General features: G+C 38.4%; 2 protein-coding genes across 2 annotated transcripts; both read left to right on the forward strand.

The window, feature by feature from the left end:
* The first annotated feature begins 143 nt into the window (after positions 1-143).
* casp8 (caspase 8, apoptosis-related cysteine peptidase) lies at positions 144-21106 on the forward strand. Its single transcript, XM_081598227.1, has 14 exons — positions 144-763; positions 853-887; positions 5455-5560; positions 5660-6212; positions 6370-6514; positions 14589-14723; positions 14827-15002; positions 15890-15995; positions 16618-16765; positions 18287-18342; positions 18438-18552; positions 18695-18822; positions 19589-19950; positions 20765-21106. Exons 1-14 carry the CDS (start codon positions 436-438, stop codon positions 20898-20900), a joined length of 2529 nt encoding a protein of 842 aa, XP_081454353.1. The 5' UTR covers positions 144-435; the 3' UTR covers positions 20901-21106.
* catip (ciliogenesis associated TTC17 interacting protein) lies at positions 7724-13349 on the forward strand. Its single transcript, XM_081598021.1, has 9 exons — positions 7724-8930; positions 9043-9228; positions 9327-9382; positions 10070-10156; positions 10439-10609; positions 10701-10825; positions 10955-11031; positions 12487-12554; positions 12749-13349. Exons 1-9 carry the CDS (start codon positions 7856-7858, stop codon positions 12914-12916), a joined length of 2013 nt encoding a protein of 670 aa, XP_081454147.1. The 5' UTR covers positions 7724-7855; the 3' UTR covers positions 12917-13349.
* Positions 21107-21367: the final 261 nt, after the last annotated feature.

The raw sequence follows: 21367 nt of genomic DNA on the forward strand, positions 1-21367 counted from the left end.
TTTTTTGGTAAACTTACCATTTGTCACTTACATGTTAAAATTAGTGCCTCCTGTTTCCTGTTGCATAATATTTACCATGTGGGGGCAGCAAACACCAGACTATGGTTAAGGATATTTTACGAGTAACTAACAAAAGACTTCTTTCTCCTTTTCCAAGTGGCGGGAGTTTCACTTCCTTGAAAAGTTCATCATTACAGCTTTTACACTTTAACCCATAGGGCGGAACTTTTGGACCATCTAAGTCGTGTGAAAATAGATGTTCAGCTGACTGGTTCTGACTCGTAAGTCGTTGTCCTGCTAACCTGTTACTTCCTGCTTTCTTTGAGAAATCCTGCTTCAAAGGACATCAGACGAAGCAGCGGCTTTAAGGTATTCAGGGTTCAGAAGGTTGAAGTTTCGTATTCGTGAGCGCCAGTGTGTGTAGTTATCGCAGTAATGTCAGCCACGGAGACCCTGAAGCGTAATAAAGTAAAACTCATTGAGGTTTTATGTGGAGACCACAAATTTATCCTCAACAAGGTTCAGGAGAAGAAGCTGATAACTTCGAGGGAATACAACAACCTCAAGAGCATCAACAAAGAGCATGTGGAGGGCCACGTTGTAGAGCTTGTGGATAAGATCATGGATAAAGGAGAAAAAACCTGCCAAAACTTTCTGGAGCTACTGCAAACCGACGACGTCGCTGAAACTTATCCTGACCTGGAGCAAATAAAGCTCCATGATGTTTTACCCAAGCCGGTTCCAGCTACCTCACCTTGCAGCGGTAATTCTGGAATCACTTTATTGCATTTTGACATTGTTTAGAGGTGGAGGAAACTGCTTTCATTTGTTTGTTTTTGCTTTCACTTTTAGCAGACATGGTGCCTGGGTCTAAAAGGCTGAAGAAGGTGAGTTCCTTATGCATAACAGCAGAACGCTGTGGCTAACGGGCTGGTTTAACCCTGGATTTATTAAAGATAATAGGTTTACCTGCGTTCATTCAGGTAACTCAAGAATCATTTATATTATAATATTGTTACACCTCTTAAGTATGGAAGTCATCTTTTCTACACAAGTTTTTAAAAGTATGACATTACATTTGCTTGTATGACTTTCTTGGTTTGTATAATTTGAAAATTTTTTAAATTGAGTTATTCTTATACTATTATGTTTTGCTACAGATAAACTTGTCTATTTAGATAAAACTATGGCACAAATGACCAGTTATTGCATTCTAGTCCATTCCAGTTGTTAGCAGGGGTGAAATTAAGGGGGTACGGCAGGGTGCGTGCCCCTAAAAGCGGGGGTACGCAGTACCTGCAAGAGAGAGGAGCGGCTGTAAAAAAAAATCAACGGGTTCACTGTGCAGCCGTGAGTTCACCCACTGACTGATTCGGTTTTCAAGAACAATCTAAAACACGACTTAATCAGTTAATAAATCGCTTTTTTCCCCATTTTATATTGTTTCTGAACTGTTCTTTGCTAGAGCAGCGGTGCAATATGTCAATCGCGGGAGGTTTTGAGTCGATCTCGGCATTAGGTGACAAACTGAACGTCGCCAGGAGGCTGAGACCAGCACGACGTCCTCTGACTCCTTATCAAAATGTTCATAACTTTATTAAAGAACAACAACAAAAAAATAGACAAAACGTGCTCAAATTAATGACCCAACAACAATAATATCTCAGTAATTGTTTCAACAAGGTGTTGTGCAATTCTGTGCGTTTCGGTTCCATTACTAGCAGAGCAGGAGTTTAAAATTAACTAATCAACCACCGCTGTGTTCAGGGAGGCTTATTAATAATCGCAAAAATAAATATCAAGCCTGAAAACCTAATGTCGTAACGGACTGAAGGTTTTTAACTAATCTCTGGTCGGATCGAGGAGCTCAGGCGGTTGCCATGGCAACGGGTGTGCTTAAATGACAGAGAGAGACGGAGAGTAAAAATGTGTGAGTGGTTTAGAGTTGATCACCTGTTAGGGTTTTACCTTTGCATTGGCTCATCACAGCCGCTGTAGTTTCTGAACATTCAATAAACAACAAACTTGGACTAATTACCTCGTTCTTTGTCAGTATGAGTCATTTAGAACAAACATCAAATACGGTAAAGATGTTTCATTAAGTATTTAACAAACAAATGGCTTCTATGGTGATAATTATGTGAAATTAAATTGGCTAATATAAAAAATAGTTTGGTGCTGTCGGGCTCAGAGTCTGAGAGTATTTTCCTTTATCAAACAAAAAAAATGTCGTCATATTTAGTGGAAATATTGATGTTGAGATTTTCTCCAAAATAACCTTTTTCAACCTTTATAGCTCCACTGTTGAAAATGAGAAGCTAACATTCACAAATGACATTGAAATAAAATCCAGTCCAACATCTGGTTTGAGGGGATTCCTCTGGATCCTGTTGGAGGAAAAATATCCCAACTTCAGAAGATGTGCTTTAACCTAACAGAGCTCTGTGGTTCCTCCTGTCAGTATGACAGTCAGGGTGAGGAGGCGCCATGTTAGGAAGAAAAGTGGAATCTGCAGGATCTTCAGAACAAACAGGTCATGATGCTGGGCTCCTGATTATCACTCTGTCTGGACACAGGATAAATAGAACCAGTTTAAAAGCTAAAATGAATGGTTATATGCCAGACATGAAAAACTGGGATGCCATGCCATGTCATGATGTTCAGAGTTTAGGTCTCATGGCATCTCAAGGTGTCCACATCGCAGACAGTGGGCTGAAGGACATACAGCTTTATTTTGTAGCAATTCAAGAACTATATATATATATATATATATATATATATATATATATATATATATATATATATATATATATATATATATATATATATATATATATATATATATATAATATATATATATATATATATATATACATACATACATATATATATATATATATGTATATGTAATCTTAATGTAATCTTATAATAATAATAAATATAATAATAATTCATCCATCCATCCATTTTCTTCCGCTTATCCGGGGTCGGGTCGCGGGGGCAGCAGCTTCAGAAGGGAGGCCCAGACTTCTCTCTCCCCAGCCACTTCTTCCAGCTCCTCCGGAGGAATCCCAAGGCGTTCCCAGGCCAGCCGAGAGACATAGTCCCTCCAGCGTGTCCTGGGTCTTCCCCAAGGCCTTATAATAATAATAATAATAATAATAATAATAATAATATTTGTTATTAAATAATTTAATTATTATATAAGATGGGGGGCAAGTATGCCCACTCCTGCCTGGCGCCTCTCACCATGGGCAACTCCAGAGGGGAAGTATGTCCAGAACCTCTCAGGGAGACTGGTTCAAGAACCGGAGCCATGCTTCGAGGTAAGACCCACTATTTCTTGCCTCAACCTCACTCACCGGCTCTGGCTCATTCCCCACCAGATAGGTGACATTTCACGTCCCAAGAGCTGAAATGGGTTTTCTCCATAGGGTGGCTGGGCTCTCCCTTAGAAATAGGTTAAGAAACTCAGTCATCTGGGAGGGACTCAGAGTAAAGCCGCTGCTGCTTCACGTCAAGAAGTGGCTCGGGCATCTGATCAGAATATCTCCTGGATGCCTACCTGATGAGGTGTTCAGGGCACGTCCCACCAGGAGGAGAGCCCGGGGAGACCCAGGACACCGTGGAGGGACTATGTCTCTCGGCTGGCCTGGGAATGCCTTGGGGTTCCCCCAGAGGACATGGAACCAGTGGCTGGGGAGAGGGAAGTCTGGACATCCCTTCTTAAGCTGCTACCGCCGCGACCCAACCCAAGAGGAAGAAAATGGATGGATGAAATGGATAGACAGTTGTAATTACAACTCCCTTACACTTTACGCAAGTTTTTCACTGTTCATTAACATATCCATCCATCCAACCTGTGGAAGATTGGAAAAATAATTACCTGGACATTGGTCTCTTCAGGGGTCCAGTCTTCTAATACCGTTTTCATCAAAGGAGAAGTTGAGTATTCAGACTCAGCTATCGTCTTAACAGAAAACTTTCCCAGCCGGGGAAGTTTTTTCTTTGAGATTAGAGAAATCATTCCCTAGGACAGATTTCTTTTGATGGGTCCAGTCTTCTCATGCTGCTTTCGTCAGAGCAGAGGTTGAGCTTTTAGACTCAGCGGTCTCCTTTTCAATCGTTTTCGTTTCAATCGTTTTCTCTAATTTAAGAATAGAGAAAACGTTCCCTAGGATGGGTCCAGTCTTCTAATGCCGCTTTTGTCAGAGCAGAGGTTGAGCTCTTAGACTCAATGGTCTGCTTTTCATCGTAAACTTCCCCAGCCTGGGAAGTTTGTTCTTTGAGATTAGAGAAATCGTTCCCTAGGACAGATTTCTCTTGTTGGGTCCTCTCTTCTAATGCTGCTTTTGTCAGAGCAGAGCTTGAGCTTTTTGACTCAATGGTCTGCTTCTCATCGTAAACTTCCCCAGCCGGGGAAGTTTGTTATTTAATATTAGAGAAATCGTCCCTTAGGTCAGATCTTTCTTGATGGGTGACAAATGTTGCTATCATCAGTGCAATCCGTACTCTTCTTCCTCCTTATTGTTCCAACCCTTCTCAATCTATGCACAGGATGATTGCAGAAATCATTCCCTTCATCAGTATTCTCTCCTTCAGACCGACCTGAATGATCTTTCTCTTTGGTGTGGCCTGATGAGCAAGCTGCCCCAGCTTGCTGCCCCTATATATATATATATATATATACATACATACATACATACATACATACATATATATATATATATATATATGTATGTATATATATATATATATATATATATATATATATATATATATATATATATATATATATATATATATATATATATATATATATATATATATATATATTTGGTCATATTTTTTTAAAACTACTTTCACCCCTGGTTGTTAGATTCAGCGATGGTCTGTAGTTGTAAGTAGTTGTAATAAATTGGTGTAAAAAGGATGTTGTACAATTTGAACAAATGGGAAGCATCGCTGACATGATCTGTGGGTTGAAATGAATACATTATGTCCTTATCTTAATAATTCAAGCATTGCCATCTCAAGATAATGGGGTTGTTAAATAGTTATTACGAATTTTAAGTTCGATTAGCCATGCTCATCTTTTTTCTTTCATTTTTTCATTTGTCATTTCCTTTGCTTTAAACGGCCAGGAGCGATATTGCTGATATATCATTCATTCTTAATTGAAACTGTAATGAATATGCCGGACCATAAAGTACAGTTCTAAACCACACCAATACATGCAGTGCTGTCCAATGGAAACGAGGGAGTTGATGTGTTTTGTGTGTGATGTCGTCAGCTCCCAATATTTAATTTTTTTGATGATATTCATGCAAGTATTCTGGAATGTACCAGTATATATTAAAGAGGTTTATAAACTCAGAATAATATAGAAATTTTGATTAGAACAATTTTTTGCTATGAATTGAGTTTGAATGTGTCACATTGTCTCTGTTTTAGGATGAGGTTTATGAACTCAAAAGCCAGCCTGTTGGTCTCTGCCTGATCATAAACAATGAGAATTTCCACAGCCTCAAACAGAGAAGGGGGACAAACAAAGATGCTGGTATGGTCTTTTCGGTTTGTTTTTCAAAATTGAACTTTTCTGATGTTTGGTCAAATCTAATTCCTCTCTCTTTTTCAAAAAAAAAAAAAAATCCTGCAGAGAGTTTAGCACATGTGTTCAGCTGGCTGGGCTTCAAGGTGCTGATGTGTAAAGACCAAACCGGAGACCAGATGGAACAGACACTGAAGTTATTTGCTTCTCCTCATGATGAGGAGAAGCAGCTTCAGCTACAGGAGTTGGATGTTCAGGAATGGTGTGGCGGCTGGCTCTCTGCTCCCCAGCAGCCGGTTCGGCACGGCGACGCCTTCGTTTGCTGCATTTTGAGCCACGGGTCATTAGGTAACGTTCACGGGGTCGACTCTCAGCCTCTTGCCATTAAGGAAATCAAAGGACATTTTGTGGCCACTAAGCAGCCAGCCCTCACTGGCAAACCCAAAGTGTTCCTGATCCAGGCCTGCCAACACGAGAAAGATGTACAACGAGGGGTATTGCAGAAAGACGTGGAGGAGGATAGTACAACATCCATTCCTGAGGAAGCAGATTTTCTAGTTGCTGTATCCACTGTTGAAGACTACGTGTCCTTTAGACACCCAATAGATGGAAGCTGGTTTATCCAGTCGGTGTGTGAGCAGCTGAAGTTGCACTGCCCTAGGTAACTCATCATGTCTAATAAATCTCATGTAAAATGTTTTCCGTTTTGTACTTCTAACAGTATGTCCATTGCCCTCTATATGTTTGATGTTGGCTTTTTTTCTGTCCTAATCTATATGCAGTTACAATGACATGTTTTTTTTTTCTCCTAATTTCAGTGGTGAAGACATTACTTCCATCTTGCTTCGAGTAAATAACATGGTGGGCCAGAAGGAGGGCTCCTTCTGTGTTGGCCAGAAAAAACAGGCGCCTGAAGTGAAGTTCACTCTGAGGAAGAAACTCATTCTGTCGCCACGTTGCACTTGAAGTCCGACAGCGAATGTACAAGAGTGTGAAAAATGTATAGTGTGTGTAATCTCCTTAGAATACTGTATTTTCCGATCTAATTTTAAGTCTCAACTTTTGTTTTCCTCTACCAAATTTAAAAGGGTGAAAGTCAAAAGTGTGCCCAGTGATGGTGGGTGTCTGCTTTTATTTCGTCTGCTGTCTCCTTTATTAAACACATACACATGCCAAATGTACAACTGTTCTAAATATCAAATTCTGTTATACAGCAGAGTTACTAAACAACCCTAACCCTTCAATTTTAACATATTTATAATACGCATGCACAAATTCATTGTGCATGCGTATTATAAGCCTACGTGTATAGATTTAAGTTACATAAAATGAAATCCCAATAATAAACCCAATGTTACTAAAGTGCCTAAATATTATTTGCAAATAATAACAGAAACAAGATAACTTTCATTGCTGTCTTCAAGTTCAGAAGAAATGTAACCGATTTAAGAAAGCTTCTGATTTTCATTAATTTTATTTTTAAAATAAAATGGTTTTAATTTACAAATATTTGTCTGTGGAGGTATAAACCAGACTACATGCGTTCTGTCAAGAGTAATGGGCCCACAAGGAAAGCAGACCGAAGTCAGAATGGTTAACTCTTATAATCTAAGAGAGGGGAAAAGAAATTAATGGGGGAAAAAAACTGAGAAATTTCAAATTGTTTCCAAATGGATGGTTTGTTTGGACTTTGATCAACTAATGGCTCTCCAAACCTCCTTTCTTTTTGCAAGGATTTTGGTACCAGCAAATGGTCAGATCGGCACTGCAGTTTGTTAGATGTATTGGATTGCTACAGCATAATCACAGTATTCATATCACAACGTTTATTTTATTAGATGAAAAAACACATTTGTTGTCGCATATCATTTTCAATTATTCTCGTTTTGTAACAGATGTGTTTATTTTTAGAGCTCTCAGGATGTCTCGACGTAATTTTTTACAACAGTTCCTTGCAGTTCCTAATTAATTTTAATTATTAATAATAATACATTTTTAGAATCTACATATATATTTTTCTTCAGAAGAAAAATATATATGTAGATGCTTCATTAATATTTAATTACAAACAAGCAAAAAAAAAACAAACAAACAGTTTTCCTGTCCTTTAATTGACCTAATAAAAGAAAAACGGCTTCACAGACTGTATTTCCGGATTCTACTGCGGCTGCGCGCTGACAAACGGTGTCATTACCATGACAACCCAAATTTGTCTCCTAACAGAAGCTGGAGGGGTCGACGCAACTCAACCGTTGTTCGTGAGGAGTTTGTAAAAAGGCTGGAGGGACAAAAGGCGATAAAATAATGCAGTCAATAATGGAGGAGGAAGATGTTCCGACAGTCGCTACAGAGTCCCAACCTGAAGGAGAGTTGAAAGCTTCAGAGGAGACTGCCGCTAACGAGTCCAAACATGACGACGAGTTAAAAGCTTCAGACGAGGTTGTCCCTGAAGAGTTCAAACATGAAGAGTCAAAAGTTTCAGAGGAAGCTGTCGCTGACGAGTTCAAACCTGAAGGAGAGTTAAACGTTTCAGACGAGGCTGTCTCTGAAGAGTCCAAACCTGAAGAAGAGTTAAAAGCTTCAGACGAGGCTGTCTCTGAAGAGTCCAAACCTGAAGAAGAGCTCAAAGCTGCAGACGAGGCTGTCTCTGAAGAGTCCAAACCTGAAGAAGAGTTAAAAGCGTCAGACGAGGCTGTTGCTGAAGAGTCCAAACCTGAAGAAGAGTTAAAAGCGTCAGACGAGGCTGTTGCTGAAGAGTCCAAACCTGAAGAAGAGTTAAAAGCTTCAGACGAGGCTGTTGCTGAAGAGTCCAAACCTGAAGAAGAGTTAAAAGCTTCAGACGAGGCTGTCTCTGAAGAGTCCAAACCTGAAGAAGAGTTAAAAGCTTCAGACGAGGCTGTCTCTGAAGAGTCCAAACCTGAAGAAGAGTTAAAAGCTTCAGACGAGGCTGTCTCTGAAGAGTCCAAACCTGAAGAAGAGTTAAAAGCGTCAGACGAGGCTGTCTCTGAAGAGTCCAAACCTGAAGAAGAGCTCAAAGCTGCAGACGAGGCTGTTGCTGAAGAGTCCAAACCTGAAGAAGAGTTAAAAGCTTCAGACGAAGCTGTTGCTGAAGAGTCCAAACCTGAAGCAGAGCTAAAAGTTTTAGACGAGGCTGTCGCTGAAGAGTCCAAACCTGAAGAAGAGCTCAAAGCTGCAGACGAGGCTGTCGCTGAAGAGTCCAAACCTGAAGAAGAGTTAAAGGCGTCAGACGAGGCTGTCGCTGAAGAGTCCAAACCTGAAGAAGAGCTCAAAGCGTCAGACGAGGCTGTCGCTGAAGAGTCCAAAATTAAAGCAGAGTTTCAAGCTTCTGACGAGGCTGTCAGTTTCTTGACCTCCATAGGTGAGTTTGACATTCAAACGTCCAGTTCTGTATTAAAAACAGCAAACACGGGGTGGGAAAACATTACTAGAGGTGTTTGGTGGTATCAGCTGTGGCTTGTGTGTTCTTCCAGAGCCCAAAGAGCTGCAGAAGTGTGTGTTTTCAGAGACTCTGATGGTGATGTCTGATAGTGGCGGCGTCCTGGGAGAGTTCAGCGTGTCTGTGGAGTTCACCCACAGAGCCCTGGAGCCCTGCTTGATTCTACATGCTCGGAGCCACGGAGCTATCGACGGCTCTCCATGTGGAACAACGGTGACCAGTGAGATCAGTTATCCATCAGGTGATCACTGATGGTTCCATGTGTGCTTTGTTTTATATTACTGTACGTCTTCTCTTCTTCTACTATTGACTATTAAGCTTACCTAACCACTGATCTGGAGGTCCTGGAGGAAGACTACAATGAGTATGTCAAGGTGAGCCCTTTAAACATCACCTCCTTTCAGGGCTGACCCAAACCTCTTTGGGGCCCTGTGCAGATTTTCATTTGGGTCCCCCCACAAACCATACCAACAGTTCAACAACATATGCTCCATCATTCCTAGGTCAGCCTAAGTGTGCAACATACCTATTATTAGCGTAATTTGTTATTAGCTTTCATGGTACCAGTGTTATTATGGCTATTGGTTTTAACCTTGGAGGAGGAGCAAACTATATATATATATATATATATATATATATATATATATATATATATATATATATATATATATATATGAATTTTGAAATTCCGAGTGGTATTTAAATGTGCCACATTATTTTAACTATTTAAAAGTAACATCAGCAGACAAACATATGTTATATTTTCCAAACAGTGGCAGAAGCCAATACCAGGAAGAAATTGGCTTATTATTTGTGTACCAACACAAATAATACGTTAACCTGTAGCTTTTCCATGTGTAATAGCATTTAGTTTACATTATTAATGTTTTTTTTTTTTTTTTATCACGCTTGTTTTTTTGTTCTTGGGGGCCCCCTGGTGATGTGGAGCCCTTAATCAGCCGCTTAACTTGAAAGTCCCTACTTTTAACAAATAACCAAACTGTTTATAGCAAAGTTTATTGTTTTAACAGTTTGCTTATCCTCTCTAAAAACTCATTTAGCTCGACAGTTACAATGCTGAGAAGAGGAGTCACATGGTGCAACGTGACAAACTGATGGTGATCAACAAATTCACCGCCATGGGAGAGGTAAAAATGAACAATGTCGCTTCCCGTGTTTTCAGTGCCTTTGGAAAGCTACTCATACAGTTAAACCTTTGCACATTTTGTCATGTTAAAGCCATAATTTTCAAAACATTTCTTCTGTTTTATAAGACAGTAGACATGCCAAGTGTTATGAATAGTTTTGAAAGCATTTTTAGCATCAACCCGTCTTTGTATTGACACCTGGAAGACAATAGCATACCTTCTGCTGTCAGATTACCTTTGGGTGTATTTCTTCTTGGTGCGTGTGAATGAATGTGAGTGAAGGACATGACCGAGGAGGAGTGTGTGTCTTATCCCATGTCTGTCCTGCGCGGCCTGGTCACCGAGGGATCCAGCCTGCTGTTGATGCGTCTCATGGCTCTGAGGAAGAAGGTTCCAAAGAACATGGTCTTCATCATCTTGGACCAAAATTTACATATAAATCAGACCACTTTTGTAAGTAACCACAGCTGTACGCGTGCGCCAGCAGAACGTTGGCATGTTGGGGTAAACTGTGATGTTTTGCTGTGTTTTGGTGCACAATCAGAGTGAGCTGGACGTGAAGGAAATATCGATTCGCGGTGAGACCGTAGGTGTATTTGGGCTTGAGAGGATGGTTGGTTCCGCTGATGTCGACCATTCCAGGTGGCACTGCTACTTCCATGATAACGGGTGAGTTCATGGCTGTGAGTTTGACTTGCAACAAATAGGTTGCACATGTAAAAATTACTGTTAAAAATCGTTTTGGAAAATTATCTAATTGAGATTTTAGTTTGCTTGAAATGTGTTTTTTGTTATTAGTTACATGGCCAGCAGAAGACAGGCGGGATCTCCAGTCACAATGAAGTTTATACAGGAGGTTTCAAAGAACGGCAGAGGTAAATAATTAAATTGTCGACACCTTGTTGTAGTTTTGCTTGTTTCGTACACGGCCTCTTCCATTACTTTATTGAGCTAATGAGCCGTTCTTCACAGGATGTTTTTATGCGTGCTTTGTCAGGTGATGAAAGAAAATCATTTCCCAAGTCTTCTGAAAGGAAATTTGGTGATGTGCTTCTGAAAAAAAAGATCTTTCAACAAGAGACCTCTCAGTTATTTTAGTTTTGTCATAATGTCTCAATTTGATCAGATTCTAGTTATTCTATGCTGGTATCAGAACCACAATCAGCAGAAACAAGGTGTAAAAAAACAACTTCTTAATAACACACAGGTAAATTATGTCACATTTCATTCTATTTATGATTATCTCTTAACCCTTGTGCGTGCGAGGACAGAGGCAAATGTAGAGGACTATGGCAAATGATACAAGGTTTACGTGTGTGGGGTCGGTTGGACCCCATTTGTACATACATTTCTGAAAATACGGTGCACTCCTGCCCATTTGCGGTTCTGTATTTGTGGATTTGCAGATTTTTCTATTAACTTCAAGTTATTTGCAGAAAATTTGCCTATTCACACATTTTTCCATGTGAAAATTTTTATACACATATTCTGCGAATATGTAAAAAACAAAATAATGGCCTAAATGATTATTTTAAAATAATGGCCCAAGTCAGTTTTGCCAAAAGTAATTTTTGGCAAAAAAAATAAATAAATGAAAAAAAAAACACCTTTTTTTTTTGCCAAATATGTTTTAGATAAAAGAAAAATTACTTTGGGAAAAAAATTACTTACGCCTTTATTTTAGGAAGGTGACAATATTTATTATAAAGAAAATGGTACTTGAATTCTATTATTATTGAAAACTATTGAATTCTATTGAATTCAAGTACCATTGTGGACTGGGTTAATACACAGTCCAGAACTAACTGCATAAATACAGTGCTGTTAAAAAAAAAGTATTTCCCTCTTACAGCTTTCTTCTGTTTTTCTTTTTTAGGTCATACTTAAATGTTTTAGATCATCAAAAAACTTCAATATAAATTACTTTTTCACAACATTGGTACACAATACTTTAACAGTTCTATGCTGGTATCAGAACCACAATCAGCAGAAACAAGGTGTAAAAAAACAACTTCTTAATAACACACAGGTAAATTATGTCACATTTCATTCTATTTATGATTATCTCTTAACCCTTGTGCGTGCGAGGACAGAGGCAAATGTAGAGGACTATGGCAAATGATACAAGGTTTGTCCCATTATGGGACATTATGGAGTATAATGTCCCATAATGGGGACATTATACTCCATAATGTCCCCATTATGGAGTATAATGGGGACAAAAATGTAATGCATGGACACAAAATGACCCTCAGACCCTAAAATATCCCATGCAAAGAGGAGCAGTGTTAACAGAGGAGTCATCTATGTTTGTTTTCTCTCTGTGTCAGGTTGTATGAAGATCCCTCTGGTGTGGCAGGAGGACATGCAGTTGTACTCTCTGTATTTGGATAAAAAGGTACCCACTATGGTTTGGTTTTTACAAAACAAAAACTTATTATCGGTTGCTTATTTATTTGAAGTCGGTCAAGGTAATCACGAACCTTCCCGACAAACAGAAGAGTATCAATTGTATGAACAGAAGAGTATTAATTGTACTCTTTCCAACAAACAGAAGAGTATTAATTGTATCCCCGTTTCCCACTGTGGCAGGACTTTCTGAAGGCAGAGCACAATTCATACCTGAGGGAGCACCCAGAGCTCCGAGCCCTCCTGTCCGATTTCATACAGGACTTGCTGATTGTGAAACCGGACAACATCTTCCAGTTTGCTCGAGAATACTTCCCTCCTTATTCCACCTACCATTCCCCCGGAGTCTAACCTGAAAACCGCTTCACTCTGAAACACTTTAACAGGAACATCGCACACACCTATAAACATTATTTTCTTACTCCATGCCCGTTAATGCTTTTATGTACTTCATTGTAATTTTTAATTAGTTTACCTTATTTGTTCGTGTCGTGTTGTATATTTAACATAGAATTTAAGGTATGAGGGGAAACATTTCTGATTTCATTTTTACTTAAGATGTAGACCCAAGAAATGCTTTTAACCATTTAAAAAAGTTTATATGTAAGATGTGCCTCAGATACTACACACTCTCTTGATAAGAAAATGTTGGAACTATTTTTCCATTTTGATAATTGCAATAAGACCATTGTTGTATATAAAAATGTTAATAATATTAATGTTAATACTATTTTTCATGCTTTTACTTCAGACAGCATGAACTAAATAAAAAATTTTGAAAGAAGAGGGTTTTTTAAAAAGAATTTTCATTTTATTCACGTCTGAAGCAAATGCCACTCACAACATGGCGGCGACCTTGACGTACTCACTGGACGTTTCTGCGTCTTCTGCTCCTCTGATTTCGCAACGCAAGAAAAGGAAACGCAAATAGTACTTTTAACAATAAAAGCCTGGAGTGTTTCGGTGAATATTATGAACGCTTACCAATCATCCTAAACTAAGTTGTCGTAGACTAATTTTCTAAGAATAAATAAATTGAAGAGAAAAAAGAAAGAACGAAAGCGTCACGTAGTTTGAAGAAAACGCGGCAGGAATCACAATGTTGAATGATAATGAAGTTCTGCTTGCCGCTCAGTCAAAATATGCGCTCATTTCCTCTGAAAGTGAAACAAACGCATTTCACTCAGCGAAAAGTTGCTTTAATAACCACCACCCAATTTGGTACTTTGTGTTTATGTTTCGAGAAGAAATTCCCCCACCAAGTTATTAACTTCTGAAGAGACTTTTCTTCTTTTCGACGCTTTTATTTGACCTTGTCAGTCGTCGGCTTCAGTGAGTATGTTAAACTTCGTTCATTTCAAACTTCGCCACCGTAGCTCTCCTGGGGTAACAAAGTTCTTTAAAAAATAAATCTTGACAGACAATGATACCTAGTGCGGTGTGAAAACCTTTTCTATCATTAACACAGTTTATTTTTTTAGTAAGAACAATTTAAAGTTTTTTGTTTCCAGTGATGACATTCTGATGTAAGCTGAATTGTTATATGTGTAATATTAATGTAAAACATAAAATGTCTTATTGATTTAAATTAGCAAATTACTTTTTGATCAGTCATGAACTATATTTTTCGTTGCCCTTTACTTACAGACACGCTAACAGTATTTTTGTGCTATGGCACAAAAATAATCAAGTTACATACCAAAAAAAAAAAAAATCCATAACAGCCTCTGTCTACTATGATATGGTTGATTGCTTTAACGCGGAAGTACTCCTGTTTTTCTTTCCAATTTCACTGTGCTGTATTTCCATGTAATTTCTCTAGGAGCATACCGAAGATTTAGTTCAAGTCAGAAGTTACTAAAAAAAATCCTAAAGTCATTCATCACAGAAAAGGGGAGTCAGTCACTTGCTGGAATTTCTCAGTATGATGAAAATGAAAGACAATTTTCCTGTTGGGATCTTTTTACAGATACCCTCTGATTATGTTTTTTTTTTATTTATTTTTTTTTTGTAATCTTAATCCCCAGCAGCTTCAGCTTTGACAGCTGAGATGAACAGGCTACTGCTGTCCCGGATTGACGAGGACCTGGACTCTGGAGAGGTAGCCGAGCTGTGCTTCCTGTGTAGCGATGTCATCAACAGAAAGCAACTTGAGGGGGTGAGCGGCACATGTCTGGAGTTCTTAAGCGTGTCTGAAGTTTCTCTCATCATCTATTTGTGTGTTTTTTGTTGTTCTTTTTTTGTTGCTGTTCTCCCCTCAGATCAAGTGTGCAAGGGACTTGTTCTTGAAACTGGAGGAGAAAGGTTCCCTGAACAGCACATTCCTCGCTGAGCTGTTCCGCACCACCCGTCGAGCAGATCTCCTCAACATCTTGGAGAGTGACAGCAGAGAAAGGGAGGAAGCTGACGCCTGCCCTGCTTACCTGTCTGAATACAGGTAACAAGAGTACTGATGTTGATAAAGTTGTGGTTTGTTACTTTGAATATGAGGTGCAGGGTTCCTACACATCCACAATGACCTTTTCCAAGTTCTCAGGCCTTTACGATTATTTTAAATTTGAAAACACTAATGTTTGTCATGCATCCTTGGCAGATATTTATTATTTTGACACAAACTAAATATGAAATCTTTAAAAGACACGAAGAAGAAATGCAAGTAGACGATCAGAGGGAAACATGACAGAACAATTGAAAAACGGGGCACAAGAAAGGATGGAAAGAAAGAAGGATCCTATACAGGGCATCAGAGAGAAATGACACAAGAAAGAACGAGAAAGACACCAGAAAGGAGAAAATAAAACAAAGGAATTAGGATACAAGAAAGGTCAAAATGAAGGAAGGGAAGAGGAATAACACTTAGACTGTCTGAAGATGCTAAGTTATATATATATTTAGCAATAAATTGTTATTCGTATATTTATTTATAGGCACACCTGTGTTTTTTCTGTGTATTCCGGTGGCCAGGTGACAACATTTTGTTACCAATTTCATTGTCGTGCCTTTGTGCAACGACAATATAATAAGTCTAAGTCTTATGAAAAACAGCAAAAGGTCACAAGGAAGGAAGAAAACAGCAAAGAAAGTCAGAAAGATTCAAGAAAGGACAAGAAAGATAGGAAAGGCACACATGAAGGAGGACAGGAAGGGAGGACGGAAGGAACTAAAGTCAAGAGAAAAACTAGAAAATGAATTACATAAGAGAGAAGGGGAAAAAACGGACACAAAGACCTAGAAAGAAAATACTGAAATCTAATTCTGGACATTGGAACAGAACTGAATAAGTTTCAACTTGCTTTATTTGAACTTGTATGCTCTCACCCCAAGGTTGATGCTGTACAAAATACACGAGGATTTGACCGACGACAAGGTGGAAATGTTGAAGTTCCTAGTCAACGATCAGATCGCCAAACGACAATTGGACAAGAGCAGCGTGAGAACACACCCACACACTTTGAACATCAACTTGCCACGCTTGTCATTCAGAATAGCAAATAATTACCTCAAATCTCTACTTTGTACTTCAGCAATATGTTGGCCTGTTGCAATAAGCAATAAATCAGTTAATTGATTAATCGCATGATAAATTAATATGAGCTCCCATCATTTTGAATCGCATGATTTATTGTTTTTCTCTATTCTCTCTCTCTTTATAAAGTCTTCAGTCGGTCTCTACCAGCCCTTTTTTGTTTAGTTTACAGAGACTTCACAATTCTCTGTAAACAAACTGGTACCTTAATAGTACCAGTTAGACTGTTGTTTTGTTTAGTCATTTTGGATATTTAAAATGTAAAGCTCCAGTGTTAAATGGTGATTAGAATTTAAAGCTTGCTGACCTTAGACTGAAAATGTGTCCCTGCATTATTATGTACTTTAAAAATGTCTCAAAACAACAATATTATTGTTTATTGCAGTAATGTCTAAGATCATTTATCGTCCACCAAAATGTTCTGTTGTGACAGGTGGTGTCTTGGTGGTAGATGGGGCTTTGTAATTTTTCATAAAATTTGTGAAAAACTAAAAAAAAAAAATCCCCCTGTCTCTGGATATTACAGACGGCTTTAAACGTGTTTGCTGAAATGGAGAAGGCAGGTCTGATCTCTGAAAACAACGTCGATAAACTCCACAAGCTTATGATCGACACTGGTAATAAACTGCTGGCAGAAACTGTGGAAAGGTACAAAGACAGATTCCCTCCCACAGGTAAACATGAGCACAGTGACACAAGTTTTGTGATAAAGATTGTTAGCTTTGCCTCAGGGTTGGTAGTCAGAGAGCTGCCAACCTTGAAACGAGGCCTGTCGTTTCAAAGACTTGGTTCACTAATTCCAGTAGAAACTGTCATTGACTTTAAAAATGACTTTAATGTTAAATCGGTTATTGTGATTTTCAAAAACAATCTGAAAATACACTCTTTCTGTGCAGTAAGATGTTCATTTTAAAAGATAAATTTGGGGATATGTCAAATTTTTTTTTCTGGATTATTTATAAAAACGAAACAAATGAACATGTCATTTAAGGATTATGATAAGAATAATAGTAGTTTAATGATAAAAATCTAATTATTATGAGTCAGCTGACATTTAGCTACTGTTTATTAAGATTATGAAGAGGCAAAATATAATCTAATAAATATACAGAGTCTGTAGATTAGTGGTACAGACTACTTATCAATGCAATTGTATGAATTAACTTTAAGAACTTTGGTAAGTAAAGCTGATTCAGAATTTAAAAGTTAGCAAAGAAATCAATTGAAAAACCTATAGCTATATTTTGATCTGTTTTGCTAAAAGGAGGGAAAGGAGGGAGGAAAAGAAACAAGGTGGTAAGAGAGGAGACCAAGAGTTTCAGAGCGTCCAAGCCTGTCAGAGTTATTTATCACAGCAAAATTGGAAATATAGTCCCTTATTCTGTCATTTGGACCCTTTGCGAACACGACCAGTGCATCCATCTCCTCTGACTCCGGGGAGCATTTAGCTCTGACATACAGTCTTCCAACGTTTCATTAATGGGGTTTAAGGTGACAGTTCTCTTCTGCCACCAGGACTTTAGGGTTCAGGAGATTCCCAACTTGACTCTGAACGCATCCAAATTGCAGATGAACAACCACGATGCCGTTTAGAGCAGGCTCCACTGCGGTTGTTTGAGAAAGCGTTACCCTTGAAATTTAAACGTATTTAAATTTTGCGGATGGAAAAACACAGTTAACCAAAGTTAGAGGCTAACTGGAGATTTGATCATTTTAGAAGGAATAACTTTCTCTTCGTGGTCAAAAGTTTCTTACTTTCCGATTTTCTGTCACTCAACTCACGTATGAGAGCCAAAGCCAGAGATGGCACATGTGGCTTGATGGCCCAATCCAATGAAGACTTTTGGTGTAACGGGTAAAAACAAGTTGGCAAAATCCAGAACATATTGCCAAATTAGGACTTCCTACGTGGCAATGGAGAGACTGAACATATCCAGCTATACTCAATCACAAATATTGGCGTAGACAATTTGAAGCAAAAGCCAGGAAAAACTTCATTACTTTGGAAATGCATCATTTTGTGAAAGCCATTCCAATAACTTAACTAAAAGTTTATTTAAGCTACTTAAACTTAGCTTAAAGGAACTAGCCAGGAAAACAGAGTGCTTGTCTATGAAAGACCAAAGTACAAAGATGTGTTTTATGTTGCTGTATTTAAAATAAATGAATACAATTTATATCTGTTTGTCTTTCAGGTCCAGGAGGCGTCAACAGTCATAGTGCACAACAGGCAACGACGCCATCTGAAGACGTAATTGACTTGGAACAATCCGAGTTGCTTCTTCTACCATTTGTTCGTTCTTTTCAGGCCTTTGCCTCAGCTGGCTCTGTGCTTGTGTCCTGCAGATAGACGAGTTCTACAGTCTGACACAGAATCCTCGAGGTTTGTGTGTGATCATCAGCAATGAGGACTTCATGGAATCTAAACACAGAAAACGTCTTGGAAGCAAAATTGACGACGGTAGGTTTTTCTAGTTTTTTTTTAATAACTTTCTGTCCTGATTTACACATTTGTATTAAGTTTTATGTCTTGCATTTAGTGACTTGTTGCAGTCATGAATCCAAATGTGCTTCAATTTGGATTTTTCTTCTATGTGACGCAGAAAATCTAAGCAAACTGTTCAAACGCTTCGGCTTTGTTCCGGACATATACGGAAACCTGACAGCTGATAAGATTACAGAGACCCTCAAAGAGCTGAGCAAGAGGGATTTTTCTAAAGAGGATGCATTGGTAAGGGATTTTTTTCTTACATACAACAGTTTTTTTATTTGTGTTTTAAATTTTATAAATCACATACACTCACATTTACCAGCTAACTTTATTAGGTGCATCTTACCAGTTAGACCACCTTGTTTAGAACTGCCTTTAATGTCCATTATACAACTTTTATTTTTTTTTTTAATTTGTACATATTTATTAAAACTGTCACCATGTTGTGACAGTTTGTTAAAAGACTGATCATCTGTGAGAAAATTGGGTTCCTACACCTCCTCTGTAAGCTACTATTGCCATTTGAAGAAATGCGCTGACCAAAAACAACCAATCAGAGCCAAGGGGAGAGTCCTAGTGTACTTGCTACTGACCCGCCTCCTGGCACTGATTGGTTTTTTCTAGTCAGCACTGAAAAGGTAGAGGAGTTAAATTTTTTTTCACAGATTTATCTGTCTCATACCATTCTATAATGATACAGTGGCAGTTTAAACAATTATGTAAAAAAAAAAATGTTTTGTTTTTTTTAATATATAAAATGTACATACTGTAGCTTTAATTCCTTAAACAAGAAACATTCCTGAGAGATTTTGGGTCCATTTTGACTTGATAGGATCACACAATTGCTGCAGATTTGTTAGCTGGATGTTCCTCTGTTCCAGCACATCTCAAATCCTTTAGGTTTATTTGATTAGTTGTTTAAGCTAAATTGACCTAAATCCAAGTCAAACTTAGAGATGATGCACCTTGGAATCATTTCCCCCCCTTCCTTCTTATCTTCTGTAAGGTGGTGTGTGTGCTATCCCACGGAGGAAAAGGCACCATCATTGGCACTGATGGAAAGGAAGTGAAACTGGACAATCTGTTTGATCCGTTCAAGAGCGTCTCCTCCTTGTTTGGGAAGCCCAAGCTCTTCTTCATTCAGGCATGTCAGGACGAGGTGCCTCTGTCTCAAAACACAAGCCAGGATGAGCCACTGAAAGAGACGCCATCCGATTCTGTCTTCTCGGACGCGAGTTGTCCTTCTAAGGATGGAGACATTTTGATTGGCATGGCCACAGTGCCTTACAGCAAAGCTTATCGGCACGTAGAAAAGGGCTCCATATACATCCAGGTACTCTGCAAGGAGCTGGAAAATGCAGCTAACAGGTGAGATGGTTTTTTTTGTGGTAAAGTATTCGCTCCAGTTCACACAAAGGCCCGGTATAATTTTTGAGTGTTACCGCCATAGTTGGATTTTAAGCAACTTAAGCCAAGTTCAATTTGTCATTTGTTGTGATTTTATTGTTTGTTTTTTATGGAGTAGTCTGTGGAAAAATTAAGAAATTAAAGAATATATATATATATATATATATATATATATATATATATATATATATATATATATATATATATATATATATATATATATATATATATAAACACTTAAAGCCGCAGGTGAGTCAAATCTTTATGTAAATAAGACAAACACCAAACAAACAAATTTTAGCATGAATACACGTCGGTAGGCATTGGTTAATATTTTCAGTTCAATCTCTTTTCGTCTCTTTAAGAAACGTTTTTTTAACACTCCTTAAGTAGGCCCCTGGAAACAGTTTTTTAGTGACCCACCATTTGTTTACACATAAAAAACATATGTCTTAAAGAAAAGTAGTAAATGTCAGGGATGAAGTGAAATAACAGGTTTGCATTAAGGCGCAAAATAGCGGCCAGAACCCGACCTGCCATTTGCTGACCCTGAACATAGTTTGTGTCCATTTGTAAAATTTTAGCCAGTTAGCACAAAGAAAGCAGGAAACCAGCCATAATCCAGCCCAAAAAAAATCTACTTTAAAATGTTTCCAGTCTTCCAGGTTTGGAGCAACCTTGGTCTTCTTGACTGTGTTTTGGTGATGTGTTGCCAAGTTGTACAAATCAGGTTGTATAATTTTTGAAATTTTTTTTTTTCTTGATTTATTTACAGCCCAAAGAGAGATGACATACTCACCGTCTTAACTCGTGTGAACAGGGAGGTCAACAACCATTTCATGATACGTAATAAGCAGATGCCAGAGCCCAAATACACTCTCACCAAGAGGCTCGTCTTGAGATTTGTTTGAACTGTCCGGAGCCGTGCCTACATATTGGATGATCTGATATGCGCTGGATTCTAGTTTACAAGTGTGCTTGGATACGAGTCTTTGAGTTTCTGAATGGTTCTGTTTGTTAGGTGAATTTTTGAATTTTGGTAAATCAGACATAAAAGTTGTCATAGAATCACATATTTTGAAATGTATGAAATAAATCGAGAAGAAAATGAAAAAAAGGTCTGTGTTACTTGTTTCATTCAAGTTTATTGCAAAATTTTTCACAGGAGAACTGCAGTGCTGGTCACTGATTGAACACAGTGTAGCAATGGAAAAGATTTTCCCATCGCTTAAAAATGCTTTGTGTTGCCATCTTGGACTCTTTAATACATGTGTGTTGCTACACCACAGGCCAGACGACAGGCAGAGGATTTGATACAAAGAGTTTGTGGACCATGTCAAAGTCTCGGGAATGCGCTCATCAAAAGTTTTAATCACAT

This window comes from Poecilia reticulata, chromosome 17 (genome assembly GCF_904066995.2).
Source record: "Poecilia reticulata chromosome 17, P_reticulata-male-v2, whole genome shotgun sequence".
Lineage (NCBI taxonomy): Eukaryota > Metazoa > Chordata > Actinopteri > Cyprinodontiformes > Poeciliidae > Poecilia > Poecilia reticulata.

Coding starts and splice junctions, on each gene's coding strand:
- catip (XM_081598021.1), top strand. CDS start 7,856: ATGCAGTCAATAATGGAGGAGGAAGATGTTCCGACAGTCGCTACAGAG. Junction 10,826..10,954: donor TGCTACTTCCATGATAACGG/GTGAGTTCATGG, acceptor TTTTGTTATTAG/TTACATGGCCAGCAGAAGAC. Junction 12,555..12,748: donor CTCTGTATTTGGATAAAAAG/GTACCCACTATG, acceptor CCACTGTGGCAG/GACTTTCTGAAGGCAGAGCA.
- casp8 (XM_081598227.1), top strand. CDS start 436: ATGTCAGCCACGGAGACCCTGAAGCGTAATAAAGTAAAACTCATTGAG. Junction 6,515..14,588: donor TTCTGTCGCCACGTTGCACT/TGAAGTCCGACA, acceptor TAATCTTAATCC/CCAGCAGCTTCAGCTTTGAC. Junction 18,343..18,437: donor CAACGACGCCATCTGAAGAC/GTAATTGACTTG, acceptor TGTGTCCTGCAG/ATAGACGAGTTCTACAGTCT.